The sequence below is a fragment of the Trichosurus vulpecula genome, chromosome 8 (assembly GCF_011100635.1).
Source record: "Trichosurus vulpecula isolate mTriVul1 chromosome 8, mTriVul1.pri, whole genome shotgun sequence".
NCBI lineage: Eukaryota > Metazoa > Chordata > Mammalia > Diprotodontia > Phalangeridae > Trichosurus > Trichosurus vulpecula.
The window spans coordinates 63,343,817-63,368,526 of NC_050580.1; the positions used below are offsets into that span (position 1 = coordinate 63,343,817).

The window sequence follows — 24,710 nt, forward strand, 5'->3', positions numbered from 1 at the left end:
GCTGTAAAAAAAAGTGAGCTAGTTTCTGAGGTGCAGCTGGACCTAATAACGGTTATGGGAGTACTTTGTTTAGAGTAAGAGTTTATATTCATGACTTAAAAAATTTTTTCCCTATAATTCTATTTCACTGTGATTGGTTTGCTTAGTAATTCTGTGGTTTTTGTTTTGTTTTTTTATTTATTTAAAAACATTCTAAGGAAGAGTGCAAAGTCTTTATCACATTGTTCTGGGGGTAGAGTGTCTGGGACAAATAGAAGAAGTTAAGAGCCCCTGGCTTCGAGGGATACTGGACCAGGCTGTGAAAAGTGTCTTTGCAGAAATTTTCTTTTGTTGAAAAATGTGGGGGGGAAAGTTTATTGTCAAGCTCCTAATGATTGGAATTTGAAATGTAGCAAGGACACCTTTCTTTGTGTTGTCTGTTTGACTGTGCGATCTTGGACAAGTTGTGAGACTGGTAGCATTACCGTACTCTGATTCCAGCTTGAGTAAGTCACTTAATATCCCTCTGCCTCAGTTTCCTCTGTTTAGTGAGTTAGCCTCTTCCCTCCTTGCTGCCTAGGCTCATGGGCTCCATATTGAGTACTCTGATTCCAGCTTGAGTGAGTCACTTAATATCCCTCTGCCTCAGTTTCCTCTGTTTAGTGAGATAGCCTCTTTTCCTCCTTGCTGCCTAGGCTCATGGGCTCCATATTGAGTTCTGTGCTTGAGGCAGGCATCAAAGAGAAGCTTATCCTTTAGGACAAAAGAGAGTAGATGACAGATTGCTTGGGAAAGTAAGAGCCAGCGGCCGATGTAAACCATATTGCTGTTTGGTAGCTAGAAAGTTTATGTGAAAAGTTTAGTGCCCACGATCTAAATAGTTTTTTTTGTTGTTTTTTCATGTCAGGTGATGAACAATATTCGGGATTGCTTTGTGACTGGAAAATGGGAAGCAGATAAAGATGCACAGAAACTTTTGGATGATGATGGTAAGTAAGCAGCCAGATATTTAGCAAATACCTACTTCTGTTTGGTGCATTGACATCTAGAAAATGCTTTCATGCCCCTTATGTTATCTCGTTTGAAAGTCAGTGACTTTGAAAAACTGCTTCTATATTGTATTTTAAATCATTGACAGTCTGAAGTTACTTGTATTAGCAAGCACCCTAGCACACCTAGGATGACCTGCTAGAACAGGTTCTTTGATTTGCTTTTTTAAAGGAAAGGCAACTTTAAAGGGGTCAACAGCCTTACTTTAATTAAACATATAATAAATCATTCACTAGTTCAGGGGAAAACTCAGCACCCTGAATGTGGAGAAAATACAAGCAGAGAAATTAGCAGAGAGATCAACAGACAGGGCTCCAACTGTCTGAACAAAGTAATAGATAGTCACCAGACAGGGAACACCAACATCTGGGTTCACAAAGCCGGGGGACTCCAAATCACATGAACATTCTTCCCATGAGTGAGCCCCCAAAGCAAAATCTCACCTCAAAACATATATATACACACTTTTGGTTAATAGACTCAGAGCCAGAAGGCATCACAACCCTTGTGACTCAGTGCCTAATTAGCTTAGTACCAAAAGATGTGAAAGCCTTCCTGCGAGCAAGCTTTCCCTTAGGAAAGTTCTTCCCTCAGTGGGCCCTACGTGACTCAGGATGTATCACAGCTGTGAGCTGGCCAGAGCTCAGAGCAGCAAGACATCCGTGATTGAAATACCTGTTTACCTTTAGACCTAGGAACACAGCCCCTGTTCCAGGAAAAATGGGGACACACAGGTCTATTAATGGATGGGGAAGGTCTTATATTCCATTAACCTTACACTTTTCTGTGCCTCTAATGAGGTCTGACCCCAGTGACCAGGACTGATCTGGCTCTTTCATTCATCAGTCATCCTAGAATATATTGAGCTCCTGTACTGGGCTAAGCCCCGAAGACACAGAGTTGAGAAGGGAACATTTCCTACTTTCATGAAGTTTACATTCTCATGCAGGAAACAACATGTTTTCATAGACTGCAGATGTATACAGTCAAATACAGGATAATCTTGGAGAGGAAAGCTTTGGCATCAGTTCTTAACCTGGGCCTGTGAACTTAAACATATTTTTTTGATAGCTGTATTTCATTGTTGTTGTTCCTTAGTGATCCTATTTTGTGCATTTAAAAGCATTATTTGGAAAAGATTTCCATAAACAAAAGAGGTCCATGACACAAACATTCAGAACCTTTGCACTAGCTGCTGGGGGATGGGGGGGGGTGTGTAGGAAAGGCCACTTTCAGAAGGTGGCACTTAGGTCAAGTTTTGAAAGAAGTTCAGGATTCCAAGAGGCAGAAGTGGGGAGGGATAGCACTCCTGGCCTGGAGGACCGCCAGGGCAAAGGCCCAGAGAGGGGAAACACAAAGCAAGTAGTCTGTGATGGGACAGCAGAGTGTAGAGGAAAAGGAAAGTAAGGTATAAGTATACTGGAAAGGCAGGAAGGCACATTAAATAATATAAAAATATTAAGATAATATGAATATAAATAACATTAAATAATGCTGAGCAAAGGAATTTCTGTTTGATCCCAAGGGTAATTGAGTTGTGCTAGTTACCTGCACTTTAGGAATATCCCTTTGTTGACTTCGTGAAGGATGGATTGGAATGGGGAGAAACTTGGGGCAGAGAGCCCAGTGAGGAGGCTATTGCAGTGGTCTAGGTGAGAGACGATGAGGGCCTGAAACAGTGGCAGCCCTTTAGTTAGCTGGTTCAGCTCTGTACTGTTTGCCACCCTTGAATCCCCTCTCTCTTGTTTTTCCACCATTTGTGCCCTGCCAACCTTCAGCCTTGAATTACCACCCGCCTTCTGCCCTCTCTGTTCCTGCAGCAATGCTAAAGGCAGTCAGATGACTGTTGTGTCTGGTCTTGTAGAAACTGATGAAATGTAAGGTCAGTGGGCTCTTACTATGTTGTAATCATTGATTCTTCCTTGATTAACTAACAGTCCTTTAGGTATCAATATATATCAAACCTCTCTCCTCATCCCCCTCCCTCCATCCCACTCTTGCTTTACATGACTTCTCTTAATGTTTTGAGAAAATTGATGCCATTCATAAGGTTTTTTTTTGCACAGTTTCAGAACCCTTCTCTGTCTCCATCCTTTCCTCTTGCTCCTGTGTCTGAGGAAGACTCCTTCTTGCCAAGGTCAGCCAGATGACTTATGCTTCGTTCTCATGTCTCCTTGTTTCCTCTGGGAATTTATCCCTTCTGTCATTCTGAGCTAGTGTAGTAGGTTAAAAAAAAATCTGAACATAAAACACCAAATAAAATGAGCGCTTCCATACACACAGTAAAACAGAAAAAAAAGATTGAACGTGAAACTGAATAGTACACAAAGCTTGCTTTTCTTTTAAGTATATTTTAAGTTGAACATTTAACTTTCAAAGCTACCCCACCTGTCCACGGTTCCTTTCTAGCCTTCTGGTTTATGCATTTTAAAAGAATGTCTTGGTGACCTTTTTTCCTTTTTTGGAGGGGGCAACCCTATTCCTACTCTCATCTCCCCCATTGAGGGAGTGGGGGGGAAGGACCTTTGTAACAAATAACCAAAGTCAACCAAAGTATCTCTTCATTCCCTTCCATCATATTTTTTCCCCTCACTGTCTTTCTCTTTCTCTCTCACAGCTATGTACAACTTTACCTTTTTTATATCCCTGTCTACTAGCTTCTTCCCAGCCTTAAACCTTCCAGCCTCTCAGTTTGTCCTAGAAATATCTTGTTTTCTCTTTCATTGCCAAAAAAAAGTCCTAAAAAGTATCATCTGCACCAAAGGGTCAAACACAGGTGGCCCACAATGCTCCCAGGCACAGCCCCCAAACCAGATTAAAGTTCAATTGGGAAATATTTAACAGAATAAATAAAATGACAATAAAACATGGATAATCTTACTTTTTAAAACTCAGCCAGTTTTTGGCTTGCAAGGATCCTTAGGTATGGTTAAGTGGCCCCCATTTCTGCTTGCATTTGACATCCCTGATAGATACACTGTGTTTCCTTCTTCTCCACCTGTTCACCTGTTAGCATCTGACTTCTGATGACCCCTTCATCTGTTTAGGAATACTGTCTCAAAGGTTGCTGGTGATTTCTTGCTGGTAAAGCTGGTGGCATTTTTTCAGGCCTTCTCCTTTACCCCTTGCCAGCTCTTGAAATATTGACTCCTTCCCTATGTACTATTTCCTTTTTCTCTGTAAATCCTTCCTTACACCTCTTAGTGCAAGTGTTCTTAATGTGGAGTCAGTATCTGAACATTTAAAACATTTTTTGATAATCTATTTCAGTATAATTGAATTTTCTTTGTATCCCCTGTGTTTTATTTCATGCATTAAAAAAACATTATTCCGAAGGGGTCCATAGGCTTCACCAGACCCTAGAAGGGACCATGACACACAAAAAACAGGGATCCCTACTGTAGTTGGCAATGTTCATCTCTCCCCAGCCGTGCCCTCCCCGCCCCCATTTTCTGTGAATTGCTTTATGTTTGTGCAGGTTCTATTTCTCCTGTCAAATAACTGTAAACTCTTTGAGGAGAAGAAGCGCTTTATTTTTGTCTTCCTTGTTCATGGTAGGTGCTTAACAGATGGTGACTTGCTTTTGTTGAAATAAGACAAGGAATACAGAACTCTGTCAAATGAAAGAAGAAAAGGGGTTTCTGTTTCCCTATAGTGAATCTTAAAAGTATCAGGGGGCTCAGTCTGAAGTATGTGGAATTGTGGGTTTCACAGTTGTCCTTCAATGGTTCTTTTTTCACAGAAGAGCTCTATGGTGACTTTGAAGACCTAGAGACTGGGGATGTACACAAGGGAAAATCTGCTGAGCCAAAGGAGGAGGAGGAGGAGGAGGTACGTTTTCACCGCCTTTCAGATGTGGCCCTCTTCCTAGCACACAAACGCCTCGGGTAGAAGGAAAATTTGTTGACCATCTCTGGCTGAGGGAGAGGATGGGTTAGGTTTTAGAGACTTCCTCTGTTTACTGAGAAAATGGGGGTTGAAGCAGGAGTCATTTGAACATTCGTGTTGGTTGCTGTTACCCTCCACAACTAAGAATTTTTGAGGTTTTTTCCTTCATTTGAAGGGGATTATACAAAATTGCACCAGAAGCAGACACAAAGTTGAGTGTCCTTTAGCCTGTCATTGCTCCTTTCTTTTAGAGATTGATTAATAGATTAGTCTGCTTAAAGATGGCCAGTGGAATGCCTTGAGACTGTCCTTAACCCCTCTTCATTTAACATTTTTATCAGTAATTTGGAGAAGAATCACGGATGTTATATTTAACAAATTTATGGATGTTAATATATTGGCAGAGAGGGCATTAAAAATCTTGATAGCCTGGAATTACGAATCACATTTAATAAAATGAAATTTAATAAGATCAAGGCCTTCATTTTCTCATCTATAAAAATGAAGGTATGAGACTAGTTGATTTCTAAGGCCTTTTCTAGTTTTGACAGTCCAGGATTCTGAATGTAGAATCCTGTCATTAAGAAAGTCAGATACATAGCTTTAGACTACAGGGTCTGTAGTTAGACCTCAGGATTTTTTTATTTGACCACAAGCTTGAAATGTCAGTGTGTTATGTCTGCCAGAAAACTATTACAGCTTTAGCCTACACTGCTGCAATTCCTGAATGAAATCTGTGACTACTTGCCCTCTGTTCTGTGGAAGTCAAACATGCCAGGTCTGGAGTGTTAGGTTCAGTTCTTCCTTCCACACTTAAGCTGGTGCATGCCCAGAGAGCGTGACCAGGAAGATGAAGGGCCTGGAAACCATATCACATGAGGAGAACTAATTGAAGTAATTAGTAATAGTTTAGAGAAGACTGAAGATTGAGGTGATAATTGTTCCAGTTATTAGAAGAGCTGTTATGTGGGTGGAAGTTACAGGGAAGCACTTTTTGGCTCAGTTTAAGGGGAAACTTTGTAACAATTAGAGATCCTAAAAAATGGATTGTGCTGCCTGTGCTGGAAGGAAGTATTCAGGCAAAGGGTGACTGATCCCTTGTTTGGGGAGGGGTCACTTGCTTCTTAAACTGTGGCTCTTGGGACTTCCAGGATACTCTGTTTCCAGGGGACTTCTCAGGATGGGGGAAATAATCAATCTTAAGGGAGATGTAAATTTCTTTTTTTTTTATTTTTAAGGTTTTATTTAATATTTTAGTTTTCAACATTGATTTCCACAAGATTTTGAGTTACAAATTTTCTCCCCATTTCTCCCCTCCCCCCATTCCAAGATGGCATATATTCTGATTGCCTCCTTCCCCAGTCAGCCCCTCCTCTTTTATCCCACTCCCCCCCATCCCCTTTCCCCTTACTTTCTTGTAGGGCAGGATAGATTTCTATGCCCCATTCCCTATCTAACTTGTTTCCCAGCTGTGTGCAAAAACAACACCCAACTTTTTTTTTAAGCATCTGCTTTTAAAACTTTGAGTTCCAAATTCTCTCCCTTCTTCCCTTCCCACCCACCCATCCTAGCATGTATCATTATGTAAATCACTTCCACAATGCTCATGTTGTGAAAGGCTAACTATATTTCCTTCCATCCTATCCTGTCCTCCTTTATTCGGTTTTCTCCCTTGACCCTGTCCCTTTTCAAAGGTGTTTGCTTTTGATTACCTCCTCCCCCATCTACCCTCCCTTCTGTCATCCCCCCTTTTTTTATCCCCTTCCCCTTACTTTCCTGTGGAGTAAGATACCCAATTGAGTGTGTATGTTTTCCCTCCTCAAGTTGAATCCAATGAGAGCAAGATTCACTCATTCCCCCTGACCTGCCCCTTCTTCCCTCCCAACAGAACTGATTTTTCTTGCCACTTTTATGCGAGATAATTTACCCCATTCTATCCCTCCCTTTCTCCCTCTCTCAATATATTCCTCTCTCACCCCTTAAATTTATTTCATTTTTCTAGATATCCCTTCATATTCAACTCATCCTATGCCCTCTGTCTGTATTCCCTTCAACTCTCCTAATACTGAGAAAGGTCTCATGAATTACACATATCTTTCCATGTAGGAATGTAAACATAACAGTTCAACTTTAGTAAGACCCATATGAATTCTCTTTTTTGTTTAACTTTTCATGCTTCTCTTGATTCTTGTATTTGAAAGTCAGATTTTCTATTCAGCTCTGGTCTTTTCATTGAGAAAACTTGAAAGTCCTCTGTTTTATTGAAAGTCCATATTTTGCCTTAGAGCATTATACTCAGTTTTGCTGGGTAGGTGATTCTTGGTTTTAATCCTAGCTCCTTGGACCTCCAGAATATCATATTCCAAGCCCTTCAGTCCCTTAATGTAGAAGCTGCTAGAGCTTGTGTTATCCTGATTGTGTTTCCACAATATTTAAATTGTCTCTTTCTGGCTGCTTGCAGTATTTTTTCCTTGATCTGGAAGCTCTGGAGTTTGGCAACAATATTCGTAGGAGTTTTCTTTTTGGGATCTTTTTCAGGAGGTGATCAGTATATTCTTTCAATTTCTGTTTTACCCTCTGGTTCTAGAATATCCGGGCAGTTCTCCTTGATAACTTCTTGAAAGATAATGTCTAGGCTCTTTTTTTGATCATGGCTTTCAGGTAGTCCAATAATTTTTAAATTATCTCTCCTGGATCTATTTTCTAGGGCAGTAGTTTTTCCAGTGAGATAGTTCACATTGTCTTCCATTTTTTCATTCCTTTGGTTCTGTTTTATAATGTCTTGATTTCTTATCAAGTCATTAGCTTCCACTTGCTCCAATCTAATTTTTAAGGTAGTATTTTCTTCAGTGGTCTTTTGGACCTCCTTTTCCATTTGGCTAATTCTGCCTTTCAAGGCATTCTTCTCCTCATTGACTTTTTGGTGCTCTTTTGACACTTGAGTTAGTCTATTCTTTAAGGTGTTATTTTCTTCAGTAATTTTTTGGGTCTCCTTTAGCAAGTCATTGACATGTTTTTCTTGTATCACCCTCATTTCTCGTCCCAGTTTGTCCTCTACTTCTCTTACTTGCTTTTCCAAATCTTTTTTGAGCTCTTCCATGGCCTGAGACCAATTCATGTTTTTTTTGGAGGCTTTTGATGTAGGCTCTTTGACTTTGTTGACTTCTTCTGGCTGTATGTTTTGGTCTTCTTTGTCACCAAAAAGGAGTCTAGAGTTTGAGTCTGAATCTGAGTCCTTTTGTGCTGCCTGTTCATGTTGCCAGCCAACTATTTGACCCTTGAGGTTTTTGTCAGGATATGACTGCTTGTAGAGTACAGAGTACTTTGTCCCAAGCTTTAGGGTCCAAGCACTGCTGTTTTCAGAGCTACTTCTACTCCTCTATCACCCCAGACTCACAGCAGTCACAGTAGTGCTCCTCCTCCCCCAAGAATGGCCAACCAGGACCACAGTACAGATCTGAGCAGGGCACAGCAAGAGAATCTGCCTTTGTGCCCACAAAGCACTCCTTGCACTCCCACTCTGATCCGCTGCTAGATTCCTCCCACCTTGTGAGCCAGGGACTCGGAAAGCAGCTGATGGAGTTCTGGGAGCAACCTCAGGAGCTTCCTGCTGCTGCTATGGCCACCACTGCTCCACTTCCTCCACCCCCAGAGCTGGTGGCCGGACTGCTCTGAACTCGATCCCACAGTTTCCCCCTAACCTGCTTTTTGGCGTTTGTGGGTTGAGAAGTCTGGTAACTGCCACAGCTCACTGTTTCATGGCCCCAACACCTCTTCCAGCTGGCTGATTCTGGGTCTGGTCTGTCCTGGTGCGGCCCACGCTGGGCTGCCCTCCACTCTCAGCACCATGTGATAGAAACTTCCTGGCTTCCATCCAGGCTCTCCTGGGCTGGGGACCTGTTTCCCTCTGCTGTTTCATAGGTTCCATAGCTCTATTTGCTGTTCTTTACCCGTGATGCTCCATCTCCCCTCTCTGCTTTGTCACTGGTTGTTCCTCATGTCAGGAATTCTGCCTCTTAGAATATCTGGATTCCTTCTAGCAGCTCAGGCAATTCCTTCTTCAGGAATCTTTTCACAGTCCCCTTTCTCTTCCAGATGCTAGTTGAGATGTGAATTTCTTTAAAAAAAAAATCCTCATGAGGAGGTAAGTGAAACAGCATGAAGGAAGAATGGGGGTTTCTGCCTGTGTGCATCCAGCTGCCCACATGCAAGGTGTTTTCAAGCAAGACCATGGGAGAACTTTCTGGAGTGCTGGCAGTCTGGTGATGACAACCATTTGTGGTCTGAGTTTTGTTCAGTGTCAAAGTTGAATTCACTTATGCAGATTTTGTAAATTGCATTTAGTCTTTTTGACTTGTTCTTTACCACTTGACACAGGTTTTCCTCTATTTCTTTGACATTTTCATTGTTCCTTATAATAGATTGATGTTCCATTGTGGTCACATACCACTGGTTTAGCCGTTCCCCTGTAGTAAGACGTGAAGCATCCTTTATTTTGATGTATTTATTTCTTTTGCTGTTACAGATCTTCCTTCTGCAAATATTTCTTTACAGATAGGTCTTTTTTTGTTATTGGTATCTTCCCTGGGGAGGTTTAAACCCAAAAGTAGGCTCGTTTCAAGCAAACAGTTTTATGACTAGCATAATTCCCAATTGCCTTCCAACATGATTGCACCAATAGCAAATGTATACACTGATTTTGTGTACCCTTGTCAACTATGAACTTTTCTGTTTTATCATCTTTGCTTATTAGTTAGTGTGGGGCAACCTGTGGCTTGTTTTAATTTGTATTTCTCTAGTTACTAGTGATTTTAAGCCCTTTTTAAAGATAGCCATTGATAATTGATGTTTCTTTTGAGAGCCGTTTATTTACATCCTTTGACCATTTTATCTTTTGGTGAACAGATTTTAATGTTAGAAATTTGTATTAATTTCCTTTAGGTTTTAGAAATCAGACTTTGATTATAAGAGCTATTTTATGCAAAGATTGATTTCTTTTTTCAAGAAAACAGCTTATGTGAGAAGTTCTCAAGGCTTTAAAATTAAAACCTTTAGCATTGTAAAATTGGAAACCAGGGGAGAATCAGGGCAGGGGGATATGGTGGAAAAGGAGAAGGAAAGAGGCAGAGGTTGGGGGGTGAGGTGCAAATACTATGCTTAAGGAAGAAAGTAGAAAGAAGCAGCACTGACAAATTCAAGGTGCAGATAAGTAGTGGTTAACTCATGTTCTTGAAAGAAAGTAGGTCAGAAGCTGTCCTGTTCCGTGTGCCAGGAAGCTGCGGTCTAATGAGGGACGCATATCCCTATGCATTAGTTTTTGGAGATTTGGGGAAGGCACAGGTTCAACTTTAACTGTTTTCACTTCTGGGTTTTTTCCTCTCATCCATGTGAGTTGTGTGGTTGTAAAACCCCATAATCTGATTTAAGATGAAAACAATCCTAAAACCTTTTTTTTTTCCCCTTGGAATTGAGGCTTGTTTTTTTTCCTTTTTTCCAGGTTGAAAGTGTAGAGGAGGAAGTTAAGGAGGAGGAAGTGCCCAAGGTAGAGGAAGATGCGAAGAAAAAGCGTCTGGAGAAAAAGCGGAAATTGAAAGAATTATTTGATAACGAATATGATGAAGGAGAAACCACCTATTTTGATGATCTCAAAGGGGAAATGCAGAAACAGGCTCAGGTAACTGTCAGTGCGTCAGCCCCATTTGTGAACTAGAAAGTCTGCAGTTATTAGAACCAAACTCTTTGTTGTTCCCCCTTTTCCCTTCACCTTGCCCTTTTATCTCTTTTCCTACTCCTCTGCTCTGTGAATAGATCAATAGGACTCTGTGCAATGGGACTTTAAGTGACAAGCTTGGGCCGGGTGGGGGGGGGGGCCGGAGGACCCCACACATGTAGCAGCTGGGTGACCCTGGGCAAGTCACTTCACCTCTATCTGCCTCGGTGTCCTTATCTGTAAAATGAGGATAATAACAGCACCTACCTCCCAGGCTTGTTAGGAGGATCACTTAGCACAGGGCATGACAGATAATAAGCACTAAATAAATGTTCTTTATCATCATCATCATCATCATTATCTAAAAAAACAAACCCTGTAAGTAATTGGGAGGCTTCATGATCCAGCCCTGCTGTTGGCTCACCATTTACAAGTCTGGCTCACACTGGAATTGAGTTTACTTATTTGTAACAGGAGTGTGAGTTGGCTGATCTCTAAGCACTCATCCAGCTCCGACTTTCTATGATTATAAGAAGGGATGGAAAACAAGCTTTTCGGAGAGGAAGGAACCTAAGTGGTGGAAGTGGAATGCAGGACATCTCAGACTGAAGCTGCAAGTTCTGTGGAAGGGGATGTCAGGAAGAAAGATTGTTGTCTGCCCGAGGAGTCCAATGTAGGGGTAAAGCAAATAGGGATGAGTTGGGATGGTGCTGAAACAAAGGGAGCCATTCACACAAAGAGACAGGTTGGGGCTAGGCCTAGAAACATCTGTGGCTTAAAGGGGGCTTAGTCACGGCCTGCCATTGAGAAGTATTGTAAGCTTTGGGGCAGCTCTGAACATTGTTTAATTCATCAAATTCATTAAATATTATTGTCGAGAATCTTATGCTTGGTACTGGGAGAAATGCATGTTAGGTCAAGTAGTCACGCAGGAAGCATTTATTAATTGCCAAGATAAAAATACAAAGAATGAAATAATCCCTACTCTGAGTTTAAATAAGATGTCCTGTCCTCATGAAGGGGAACTGGAGTGAGCTTCTTTTGGTGGCCCACATCTTCTCAGTGAAGTCAGTGCAGCTGTATTAAATACCTTGTCATATGGATGGTTAAAGTAAATGCAGAGTCAAGAAGAGGCTCATTCTAACGTCTGCCTTGATCCAGTGTCACAGAAGTCTTGTGTGAGCCATTGTGGTAGTCACCAGCCTCTGACATCAGTGACGACCTCCAGAGAATCCTGGGCTGAAGTGTTCTTGTAACAGAACATTTGTAGTATGAATAACTGCTTTTCACTAAGTGGCAAAAAAGAAAAACAACCAAATACAGCAATTTAACTTGAAACTATTTATTAAAGCCTACAGCATGCAAGGTATATAGGGTACAAAAACCAAAGTGAGGAAGCTTCAATTCTACGTCTACAGAAAAGTCGGTGTATAGAAGCTAATTTAATGAGGGATGGAGGCAGAGGGCAGGAGGAAGACCATGTCAGGCAGCCTCTATAAAGGCACAGGGGCAAGCTTCATCAAAGAGTGTGTGGGCAGGCTGCTAAGCTAGATTGCAAGAGCTTCAGCAGGGAGGAGGCAATTCAGTGAGGACGGTTCTTTGTAGGAACTTGGCAGCCCCAGGGAAGAGCTACATACCGTGGTGGTTGTAGGGCTTGGGAGCATCCAGGAAAGGTTTTTATAGATAGGGTGGACCTGAGTGTCTAGCAGCACGGGGTTGGGGACAAGGAGATTGAAAATGTGAGAGGCCATAGTTAATGGGGGTGCTGCAGGCTGGAAATGGGGCAAGTAGAAAGGAATGGAATAGAGGATAAATGGGTTAGCCGTGCAAAGAGGACCAAGTGCCTCTTCATGAGAGACTAGAGGAAAAGACCAGAATAAAAGATGACGTAGTAGGGATCGAGGCATAGAATGGATAAGGCTAGCATAGATTTTCTCAGTAAGGTAGGAGGGATCATTTTTACTTAGAACGTGGAGGGAGACTTGAGGAGAGACGAGGTTAGGAAGAGGTGTTGAGTACAGTAGAGAATTAGGGAAACAAAAGGTTTCTGTGTAGTGAGGCAAGAACCAGCTAATCTTGCAAAGAATTGCTTGAACACATCTATTCTGTGAATACATGGCTTGGCAGTCATGGAACGCCAGAAGAGTCACAGAGGGGAAAGAAAGCACTCCCCAAAGAGTGGGAGCTTTGGGGTGGTTAATAAGACATGCTTGAACCATGTGGCAATTTTGTTCTGAAGAGTGAAAAGAAATGTTCTCTACATTTCTAGAAGGGCCTATCTGGCCCTTTTTAGTCATCCAAATTAGCTGTTCCTTGAAGCAGAGACAGAACCCAGATTTTGCTTTGAGGAAGGACATATATATCACTGAGAATACAGTTCTTTTTGGCATTAGGAATAGCACTTGAAGAATTGTCCGTGGTTCTTGAATTTCAAAATTACTGATATATTTTTCACATTTTTAAAATAAAGCTAACAGTATTATGATCTTTGTCTCACATGTAGCTTAACCGGGCAGAATTTGAGGATCAAGATGACGAGGCCAGAGTTCAGTATGAAGGCTTCCGACCTGGGATGTACGTCCGGATTGAGATAGAGAATGTACCCTGCGAGTTTGTGCTTAACTTTGACCCCCACTACCCAATTATTCTGGGCGGCCTGGGCAATAGTGAAGGCAACGTGGGCTACGTACAGGTGGGCATTCTTAATTCCATGTTTTTTGTCACATAAGGCTGCTTGCAGTATGGCTCCAACCTGCCTTTCTTCCCTTATTTCACATCAGCCCTTTCATGTGTTCTGTATTCTAGCTGCACTGGACTTGAGTCTTGACTTGATGTCTCTGTGCATTCCTATGGGCCATCTCTAATGCCTGGGACCTGCTCCTTCCTCAGTCTCATCCATTAGAATCCTCTTTTGTGGCCCTGTTTAGGTTCTGCTACCTCTTCCAAGAAACTACCTCGAATTCTCCTAAGTTGAAAGTGATCTTACCTGCTTTAAATTTTCTTTTTAAGAAATCCTTTATTCTCAAAAATCTATTCATTTATTTTTATGAGCTTTTATAATCTTTTCCTCCTGTTGCTTTCCCCCCCCCCCCCACCCCCATTTGAACAGTTAAAGAAAACAAAAACAAAACCCTCACAACAAACATTTACAGTTTAGCAAAGCAAATCCCCACATCGGCCATGTCTAAAAACCCATGTCTCATTCTGGATTTTAATTCCTAGTACCTCTGGCCAGCGGTGAGTGTTGTTAATCATCTTCTTGTGGTTTGTGATTGTATTAATCAGAATTCTGAAGTCTTTAAAATCTGTTTTTCTCTAGAATTTTGTCGTTGTATGCTTTGTTCTCTGAGTTCTGCTCACTTCACTCTGCATCACCAGGTTCTAGAGGTCTTCCTCTAGATCCATTTTGTCATTTTTATGGTACAATAATACTTTAGGACAGTCATAGACTAATTTGTTCAGCCATTTATTTCTCAGTAGGTGGGCACTCCTTCCTAGTTTCTGGCTACTATGAGAAAAGCTACTATAAATATGTTTGTACATATGAATTCTTTTCTTTTTTCTTTGATCTCGCGAGTAGTAGGCCTAATGGTGGTATAGGTGACTCAAAATGTATGCATGTTTGGGTGACTTTTTGGTCATGGTTCCAAATTGCTTTCCAGAATGGCTGGATGAATTCATTGCCTCTCCAGAAGTGCACTGGTGTGCCTGTTTTTCCTTTTGTTATATTTGCCAATGGTGATGGATGTGTAGTGGAACCTCAGAGTTACTTTAATTTGTAATTCTCTAATTATTAGTGATTTGAAGCCTTTTTTCATGTGGTTATTGGTATCTTAGGTTTCTTTTGATAACTTCTTCATAGGAATTGATGATTTATCTTTGAGCAAATAGCCTCTTTGTCCCTATCACTTTGTACCTAATATTATATCTATTTTAGGTTTATATTGATTCCCCTTTCACAGATCAGAAACTCCTTGAGGGTAAGGATTGTTGCTTTTAATCTCTGTGTTCTTGGTATCAGGCACAATGCCATGCACAGAGTAGGTGCATCTTTAAAGTTGATGTAAATTGAATGAAGCTTTAATATACGGAAATTCAGGACTGAGTGGGCTTTTATTTTCTAATGATTCCAATGTATGTTTTTTTCTCCTTAATGTAGATGCGTCTGAAGAAGCACCGTTGGTATAAGAAAATTCTTAAGTCACGGGATCCTTTAATTTTCTCTCTTGGATGGAGGAGGTTTCAGACTATCCCATTATATCACATTGAAGACCATAATGGGCGACAGAGGCTTCTTAAATACACCCCACAACATATGCATTGTGGAGCAACCTTTTGGGGTAAAATGGTTAGAGTGATTAATCCTCTAGTTAATTTAAACCTTTCAGGTATTAATGTTAGTTTTTTTTCCCTTTATACAATTTCATGACACACAACCCTCCATAAGTAATCCTGATAGGAAATTTTTAGGATATAGTAAATATCTAAACTTTTAACATGACTATAGATTGAGAAAAAAGAATTTGAGGACCCTTTGTTGAGAGCTTAAGCTGGATGATGTTACCCTCTGAGAGTATGTATAAGGACTTCCCTGAGTATGTGCTTGCCTGTCAAGGCCTCAGAGGGACAGTGTATGATGAGCAGTCATTGGGGACTTTAGTTGTGCCTCTTGACTGCTGGGGGCATCATTGAATAGTTCCTGAAGTCCTCCATATCTTTTCCCTTTCCCTGTTTGGTTCATGGTGTTTCTTTTCTTTTTTTCATTTACTTTCTAGGTCCTATCACCCCACAGGGAACTGGGTTTTTGGCAATTCAGTCTGTCAATGGCACAATGGTAAACTCATGCTGGAATGTTTGGGAAACCACTTTAATGTATGGGGTTAATTATGGATTTGGGAAAAAGCTTCCGCAGTGAGGTTTTATGATTTGCCATCCTCTCTTCTTTTATTTCTGGGGGGGGGGGTGGTATAAAACTGCATTTCTTTAAAAAAGCAAATAAAGTATATTTTTCATCAGAAGTTCTTTTTATCTCTTCTGAATAGCTCATTATTGGGTCCTTAACCATTTTTGTGTCTCCTTTGACACTCTGATGAACCTTTTCAGAATAATGTTTTTAAATGGATTACAAACTTATATTAAAATACATTTATATCAAAGTAATTTTTAGAAAGTCATGGGCCCCCTGAAATCTCTGTATTGATGGACCTTGGTGGACCCTAGTTTAGGTCCCTGCTCTAGAAGGAGCACTAAACTTTATTGGCTTGATTTTAATTCACTGGAGCCTGAGTACCTAATCTTTCCTACTGATAGTAAATGAAACAGAGTTCTATAATAAAATGTCAGACCACAAATACTCATTTTTTGTTGTCTTTTATAGACTGATTTCCGGATAGCTGCCACAGGAGTTGTTCTGGACTTGGACAAATCTATAACAATTGTGAAGAAATTAAAGTTAACAGGTTTTCCCTTCAAAATCTTCAAAAACACTTCATTTATTAAGGTTTGTATGTTTAAGCTAAAGCAAAAATGAAAAGAAAATGCTAACAATTCAGTACTTCATGTGAACTGGAAATGTGATCCCGTTTATATTTAAACTTTACAAGGCATTTTAAATTTCTTTGTACCTGCAAGTATTCTTAGAAATCTTAAAAGAGTGAATGGAATAGGAAAGAAATAGATTCAAAAAAGTTTGTGTTCTAATCATGTCCTACTCGATGACTTTCACACCTTGGACAAGTTCATAAGAACAAAAATTGAGAACTGAGAGGGACCTTAAGGGGTCAGTTGGTCCAACTCCCTCATTGTACAGATGATGAAACTGAGGCCCAGGGAGGTTTGTTGTTAGGTAAGCTACCTAAAGTTAGGTAGAAAGTGGAAAATCCAGGGCCTCTGATTTCCTCCTCTCTTGCACTCATTGCCTGTAGTTACTTAGGCTGCCTAAGCCCCAGACTCTTCATTTGTAAAATCCAGATAATAATATCTGTGTTGCTTATGGGAAGGAATCGTGAAAACTCTGATGAATCAGTAGGGGTTCTGCAAATAGCTGTAAATATGAGGTGTTGGTGGTACATTGCATGCACATCATGACTTAAAAATGCAGCTAAAGTGAGGTATTGTACAAATTAGAGCCACAGGCTTACAGGCGGAAAGTCATTAGCCAATTGGGTATAGAAGTACAACAGGATCCTCTTGTTTTTACTCACTGGTAAATTTTCATTCTCAGTATAAGCTTTTTTTAGACTCTGTATTGAGAAATAGTAGAGAATAGGCCTATGCAATAAATGCCTGTGTTTATCCTTATCTGTTAAGCAAATATTTTTCCTCTCCAGGGGTTATCATTTTGTGGGACTTCTAACTCTTTGACAAGGGGCCTCTCTTCTCCAGAGGTCTGTGCTGTAATGAAGCACAGCAGAACCCCAAGTAGATTAATGAGTGCACACACTGTCCTGGTTGCATACCACTTAGCCTAAATATTTCTTTTTTTTTTGTCAGTTTTATGTTGACTATAGATTTTGATTATTTGCATTTTATTTATATTTTAAAATTTTTATCAATTATTGATTTAAAACTTTTGAGTAAAGAAGTAGAGGGCATGATTAGTTTTTGATAAAAATCACCCACAGGGAATGTTCAACTCTGCCCTGGAAGTGGCCAAGTTTGAAGGTGCTGCAATCCGGACCGTCAGTGGGATAAGGGGGCAGATTAAGAAGGCTCTTCGAGCCCCGGAAGGTGCCTTCAGAGCCACCTTTGAGGACAAGTTGTTGATGAGTGGTAAGTAATCCTCTGCTCTGATCTAAATCAGGTAATTTGTTTTTTACAAGTATTTGCTAATTCATAGTAGTTGAGGCCATTAGAAGAGATTTTAGGGGGCTACTGCAGTTTGAATATCTTCTGTTGTATTTTTGCTGTTGATAGGTACAGACTGTGTGGATTCTCTTTGGTCCAAATATGGTGTCAGCCTTTTAAAATAAAATTTAATAGGGGTTTAAATGTTTGATTTATTTTAGTGACTCCTCGTGTCTTCTCACAATTATTCCTTAAAATCACAGAGAGTTGTTATGTGAGTTATTAGTGCTTTTGCTTCTAGAATATACCGATGGATACAGGACAAGTTAATTATTGAATGGTAATGGGAAGAAACTATGTCTCACCTTTGTATTCCCCAAAACTCCTAACATTATGCATTGGACCTAGTGAGATCTGAATAAATATTTTTTGAGAGAATGAATGAACTTAAGTTTCTTTCATAGATTTAAATAAGAATTTTTCTCTTCTAGATATTGTCTTCATGCGAACCTGGTATCCTGTTTCCATCCCAACCTTCTATAATCCAGTAACATCTTTGTTGAAACCATTGGGTGAAAAAGATAGTTGGACTGGAATGAGGACAACAGGTCAACTTCGTCTTGCGAATGGCATCCGTCTGAAGCAAAGCAAGGATTCTCTGTATAAGGTAATTAACTCATTGCACTCAAAGAATAAAGGTATCAAGGTAATAATAATAAATCAAGCAGTATGTAATCATTTATTCTCTTGTGTCTTTTACTCCAATTTTTCAAAGCATTTACGTGCCAATATGGTATAAATATTACTATTAATTTTTGCCTAGGGAGCCTGATAAATGTTTACTTAAGTTAATTGCTAATAATAATAGAGTGTAATCTCAAACAAATGTCTACTTAACAATATTGTGTGTCTGTACTCTCCATGCCACCTAGCAAAATATGTGCATCTAAGAGATGCTTAATAAATATGATACAAGATTACTCTTCAATTGTATCCGAAGGCGAAATTTAATGCTTTTTTGTGATAAGGGAAATCCTTTAAGGAGGTTAAGTGTCAGAGTTTGAAAAAATACATAGTAAAAATAATTTGAAAATACTGTACTGTGTGGCTTTATTTTTTTCAGCCAATAGTGAGGCAGAAGAAGCATTTTAATTCACTCCACATTCCCAAAGCCCTGCAGAAGGCCCTGCCTTTTAAGAGCAAGCCTAAGAACCAGGAGAAGAGTGCCAAGGTGCCAAGGGATCGGGTGAGGCCAGCTGTTATCAGAGAGCCTCATGAAAAAAAGGTAGGATGTATTTATGGCTTACCTTGCATTGTATTGTGATGTGATTTCCTGATGGTTACTTACCTTTCTAGTGCATCCCCATTTGCATCTGGGGAAAATCTAGCTTTCTCAGAATAGGGCAGCTTCCTGGATCTCTTCTAGTCATGTCTGTTATTTATGATTTATCAAGAGAAGGAAGGGAGTTCCCAAGATTAAAACAGACTTCATCTCATTTGGGGGTAAAAAGGCAAAAGTATTTTTGTATTTGTAACATTTATGCAAATAGGGTTCATACAGAAGTATTTCTAGCATTCGTGAATGTGAGCAGACTGGACTATTTCATAGTCAATACTGCTGTTAGGTTGTAGCATTAAGACATTGTGTAGAAATCACAGAGATCTTTATTTTGTTTTGTTTTTTCACCCTTCTGTGACTTAGAGAAAAACCAACTTCTCCACTAAAACCAGCTCTCCTGAAAGGCCAGAATTTTGTCTCTTGCCCTAGTTTTATTTCAGAACTAACTCTAGAGATGCTAATTTACAGTGGCCCAAAAAGTCAAAAGCCTTTAGACATGCACATACTAGTAAATATTCTTCATCAGTGCCGTCAGAAAAATCTTGCAAAGGAAGATATAATTGGTTCTGTTTTACCATCACTTTGTACTTAGTGAAGGTTGACAGTTCAGTTTATTCCCATCTGAACCCTGTCTCTGATAAATTCAGGTTGATATCTAGGCTTCTCTGAAACTAAGAGATTACAGAATGTTGTTTCTAAAACACTGTGTTCTGATGACTTGGGTCTCTCTCCACATCAGATCTTCTCCCTGCTTGCTGCTCTGGGCACAGTGCACAGTTACAAGATGAAGAAGGCCAAGGACAAGCATCGCCAGCAGCATAAAGAGCACCTTAAAATGAAGCAAAAAGAGGAGGAGGAGAAATTCAAGCGGCAGAAGGAGGCCAGGAAAAAACTCTTCCGAGTTAAGGGCCAGATAGAGCAAAAGAATCTAAGGTCAAGCCTGAAGGGGGCTGGGGCGTCAGGGCAGGCAGCCTTCTGAAGGCTCTGGGCAGAGCGTCTGCTGTGTCTTCAAGGACCACTTTTAAAATATTGGCAGGCTTGAAGATAGCAAGCCAAAGAAAGGACTGGCTTTTAAGCCAGACTTCTTGCTTGAACTGCCCACAGACCACATGTTGGAGAAGAGAGACCTAGAGGAGATACTGATAACGTGGTGTGCACTTGGAGCATTTGGAACACGTACAGATACAAATTGAGATAATTTATGCTTTTGTGGATTTTTTCCTACAACACTTGAGGTATTGCTGTGTAGTTGGGCTCACAGAACCCACTACATAAAATCATTAAAGTATTTTCTTGCAAATTGTGGTGTAATAGTTTTCATTGTGGGCAAATGCCTCAGAAATTTGATTTTGAATAATTGTCTGCTGATCTTATTTTCGTGGTATGTCTGCTAGAGGGGGAAAATCAGCAGCCTTTTTTTCTTTCAAATCCTTTTTTTCTGTGAGCCCTTTGGATAGTTTCATCTATTTCTTTCACATGGCATTCTTTACATGAAGACTTTATTGACACTTCTACCTGAGCATCTTTTAGCATTCGTGGTGTGCTAGGCAGTATCTGCTAGCATTAGAGTCTGGTTGTATCCTCTGGGGAGGCCTGTCTTTCAGAACCAAGAATTTGAGGAGTATTGTAGGTGAAGCCTTGGAAAGGGAAAGGCTTTCATTTTAGTACCTTTCTTTTGGAATGACGAGCAGCAGCTTATTATTGAATTCATAGGATGCCCTGAAAACTTGACTGCATGTCCCAAGAGGGGAAAGGGTTTTGTCTTCTCCTAAGCTTATAAAAAACGGGGGGACCTCAGGAACTAGGTAGAGCTCGGGGAGCCAGCTGTGGCATCCTTGTCTTCTCTCATCTTCCGAGTTTGCTTGAATGGGGCTCTATGTATCCTCTTTGCATTTCCTATTGATTCATCCACACGGATGTCCTCATTTTACAGGAAATGAGTAAAGAGAAAGGTGGTTAATGAATGCTGTGCCAACAACTCCTTTGATGTGCTTTGGGGGTCTGTAAATTACAGTGCTCTAGACTTTTACGTTGGAGACAAACTGCAAAACCTCATCTGTCTCCTTTCTGATCAGTTTCATGTTTACTTTTAAATAGATCAGACTCAGTGTTAATGGTCAAACTCATCAGACTTTATTTCTGACAACACATTTAAACCAAAATTGGGGGATCTAGGTAGTCTACAATGGAACAGTTATCCAGCTTTCTAGATTGTTGATGAAATTGAGAGGTGTAATCAATGTCTACAAGAAATAGAGGCTGAAGGGGCCCTTTCTCTGAAATGAGGGAACTTGGAGACAACTAGCAACTGCATCTAAAAGAGTAATTACTGAGCACCAGAGGAAGACTTGCCAGTTCCTGATGTCCATCTTTATCTGGCTTACCTTCAGCTGATATATTCAGGGGTATCTGGGGGTCAGCATATCCTTGAGGGGTGACTGAGCCCCCCACTTTGTTTTCTGCTGAATATTAAACAGTATGCAATCCTGGCAGAACTCCTGCTATAGCATGTTCTCAAGTTAAGACAAGGGATTTGGGTGCACGTCAGACTAGCAGATGCCCCTGTAGCCTTCATTTTGATATCGTTAACTTATAACTGGTTAAGGGTCCCATGCATGTGAGCTTAAATCCAGAAATGGACCGTTTCTGGCTTATTCGCAGATAGCCAAATTAATCCTCTGGTTTCTGGTGAAACTTAGGGTCTTCTTCACAGAAAAATGTTTTTAAATGCATAAAGAAAAAAATACATAGGATTGCAAAAAGAAACCAATTCTATTGAAATATGATTATCAAAATGTTCATATAAACCCAAATTCACAGACCTCTTGGTAAGGTCCTCTGCTGTAATGATCGAAGTTAATGAATAAAAGGAACTAGACTTTCAGCTATAAAAAACAAATGATTTGAAAATTAGGCAGCCCTTTTACAAGTGGAAATTGGGGGAAACATTCACAAAATTCAGATTTTTCCTTTTCCACAGCTGGTACATGGAAAAGAAGCTGCTCCTATTAAACATTCAGTAAATATTTATTGAGTACATGTTGTACACAAGGCACTGTGCTAAGAGCTTAGAGGGTGTACAGAGAGGTCATTGGTAAGTGTATTTCTCTTAAAAGGCATCATCAGTATCAGACTGGATGCTAAAACAAGAGTTCTCTAGAACAATTCATGGGGTTTGGGGGTGGAGGAAGACGATTTGGGAAGTCAAGAGCTGACTAAGAAGATGCTTTCTGAGAACAGGGTTTGGATTTGGAGGTCAGTGCTTAGCCAGGGATGGAGTGATCCTAACAAAGACTGTCAAAATGTACTTTTCCTGTTGTCTTGAAAATCTAATAAAGAGAACAGGAGGAAGAAAGCAGCTAATGTTTGATCTGCCAGGTAAGATAACATGAAGAATAACAATGAAAAGAAAACTACAACTGAGACAAATTCATGAGACAAAATCCAAAAAAGGAACTAGTAGGAAAATCCATGATCTCAAAGTAAAAGTAACAAGCCAGATCCTAATGAGGGCAACAGTATGTCATGTGATTGCCCCCCCCCTTCCCCAAGGATAAAGGAGATGTGAGGAGTCAGGGATTAGGGAACAGAAAGTGATGATAAGAGGCTTTCCTGGGAAGCTTGAAGAGTCAGGGGATGAGAAGAAAGGCCACCCTTTCCCCAGAGACTGGAGCAAAGGAGGAGATGATGGGGGAGGCTATAGTGGGGTTTTTAAGTGTCATGTGGGACATGATAAGCTTAGATTTTTAGGATGTATACAGCAGTGGAGTAGGATGAATGACAGCTCTCAATGAAACATTTGAAAAAATAAAGTAGAAGTAAGGTCTGCTAAGCGGGCAGGGGAATTGTAGGAAGTTTAAGAGAAGAGTTGGTCAATAAATAATGAACACCTACTATGCACTGGACACTGTGCTACAGGTATGCAAAGGAAGGCAAAAAAAAAACAGTCCCTGATCTCAAGGAGCACATATTTCAAGGGAGAGATAACATGATAATATCTGTGTACATATAAGGTATATACAGGGTAAATAAATTGGAGATAATCAACTAAGGGACGGCATTAGAATTAAGGGGGAATTGGAGAAAAAATCCTGTAGAAGGAGGGATTTGAGCTGGTACTTGAAAGTAGCAAGGGAAGCCAGAATGCAGAGACGATGACGGAATATTCTAGCTACAGGACATGGCTAGGAAAATACCTCATTGGGAGATGGAAGGTCTTGTCCAAGGAACAGTGAGGAGGCCAGTGTCAAGTCACTAAGAGTTCACAACTGCATAGAAAGGAGTATAAATTATGTGTGTGTGTGTCTATTTTTATATAGATTTAAAATCTGTCTCTCCTACTATCCCCCAATTCCATAACAAAAAAAATTAAAAAAAACCCTCATAAGCACATCCAGGAAAACAAGATTCCCACATTAACCATGTCTGAAAATCTATGTCTCTGCATCTTAAGTTCATTGTCTCAGGAAATGAATAGCATGTTCTATCATTCTATCTTCAGCCTTCTGGACTTATGATTTATTATTGCATTGATCAGAGTTTTGCAGTCTCTATAAAGTCTTTAAAAAGTTTTTCTCTACAATGTTATTGTCATTGTATAAATTGTTCTAGTTCTGCTCATTTCACCCTGTATCAATTCAGAGACATCTCTCTAATCTCTGAAATTATCCAACCTGTCATTTCTTATTCCACAATAACATTCCATCACATTCATATACTATGAATTTGTTTAGCCATTTACCAATAGGAGGAAACCCTCTTAGTTTCCATTTTTCTACAAAAACAACTGCTAAAAATGTTTATATATAATATATACATATGTGTGTGTATGTATATATATATATATATGCACGTACCTCTATATTTGTATGCATGTGTATGTGTATCTCCTCTCCCTCTTTCTCATTAGCGTGTAGACCTAGTGTGGTATTGCCAAATCAAAGTCTAAATCACGTATTCATTGCCTAATATCACATATCCAGGTATTGCTAGATTTACATCTAAGTCACGTATTCACTGGGACAGCTAGATGATGCAGTGGATAGAGTGCCAGGCTTGGAGTCAGGAAGACTCATGTTCGTGAGTTCAAATGTAGCCTCAGACATTTATTAGCTGGGTGACCCTGGGCAAGTCACTTCACCTTGTTTGCCTTAGTTCCTCATCTGTAAAATGAGGTGAAGGAAATGGCAAACCATTCCAATATCTTTGCCAAGAAAACCCCCCTTTCGTGAAGACTTGAACCCAACTATAAACAACAATACATATTCATTGCCTAATACCATATATCTAAATGTCTAAGTCAGATATTGAGGCATCTATTGTTTTCATAGGTAGTTGTGACTTTGGTTTATACTTAGTTTCTTCCAGACTTGCTTTTCATTTTCCCCAGAATATATCAAATAAGCTCCAGATGGGATCTCCCCATTCTGCTCTCTGTGGCTTCTTTAGATCTTGCCATGTACTGTCCAGGAAATTAATGGGACTGTGGGGGTGGAGATCAGTCGCTGCCTTTCCCAGTTTAATCCAGGAATGAAAAACAAGGGTAGGTCAAGTATAACAAGTATAATTACCTTCATATAAAAGGTAATATCATAAACAATTAGAAGAGAAAGATCAATGGACCAGGAAGAGTGCATGACCAAAAAGATAGGGAGGAACATACAATATAAAACAGGACAATTTTGATTACATAAAATTAACAGGATTTTGTACCCAAATCTAATATAATTAAAATTAGAATGAGAACAGGTGAATGGGGGTGGGGTGGGGATGGGAGAGATTTCACAGCAGTCTTTACAGTCTCTGGTAAATGTCTCATTTCTAAGATCTACAAGGAACTGATTCAAATTTATAAGAATAAGAGCCATTCCCCAACAGATAAATGAACAGGCACTTTCAAAAGGAAGAGATCCAAGTTCTCAATAACCATATGACAAATGCTCCAAACTACTAATTAGG

General features: G+C 40.0%; 1 protein-coding gene across 2 annotated transcripts in view; it reads left to right on the top strand.

Moving 5' to 3' along the window:
- The window catches only part of BMS1 (BMS1 ribosome biogenesis factor), a 35,273-nt gene extending 15,221 nt beyond the window's left edge, over window positions 1-20,052 (top strand). For both annotated transcript variants that reach the window (XM_036735586.1, XM_036735587.1), the window contains exons 13-23: window positions 887-968; window positions 4,772-4,860; window positions 10,415-10,591; window positions 13,131-13,319; window positions 14,787-14,967; window positions 15,403-15,461; window positions 16,005-16,127; window positions 17,251-17,398; window positions 17,905-18,080; window positions 18,537-18,698; window positions 19,492-20,052. In XM_036735586.1, coding sequence (XP_036591481.1) covers window positions 887-968; window positions 4,772-4,860; window positions 10,415-10,591; window positions 13,131-13,319; window positions 14,787-14,967; window positions 15,403-15,461; window positions 16,005-16,127; window positions 17,251-17,398; window positions 17,905-18,080; window positions 18,537-18,698; window positions 19,492-19,731 — 1,626 coding nt within the window. In that variant the 3' untranslated portion in view covers window positions 19,732-20,052. The remainder of the gene's footprint in view (window positions 1-886; window positions 969-4,771; window positions 4,861-10,414; window positions 10,592-13,130; window positions 13,320-14,786; window positions 14,968-15,402; window positions 15,462-16,004; window positions 16,128-17,250; window positions 17,399-17,904; window positions 18,081-18,536; window positions 18,699-19,491) is intronic.
- The last annotated feature ends 4,658 nt before the right edge of the window (window positions 20,053-24,710 follow it).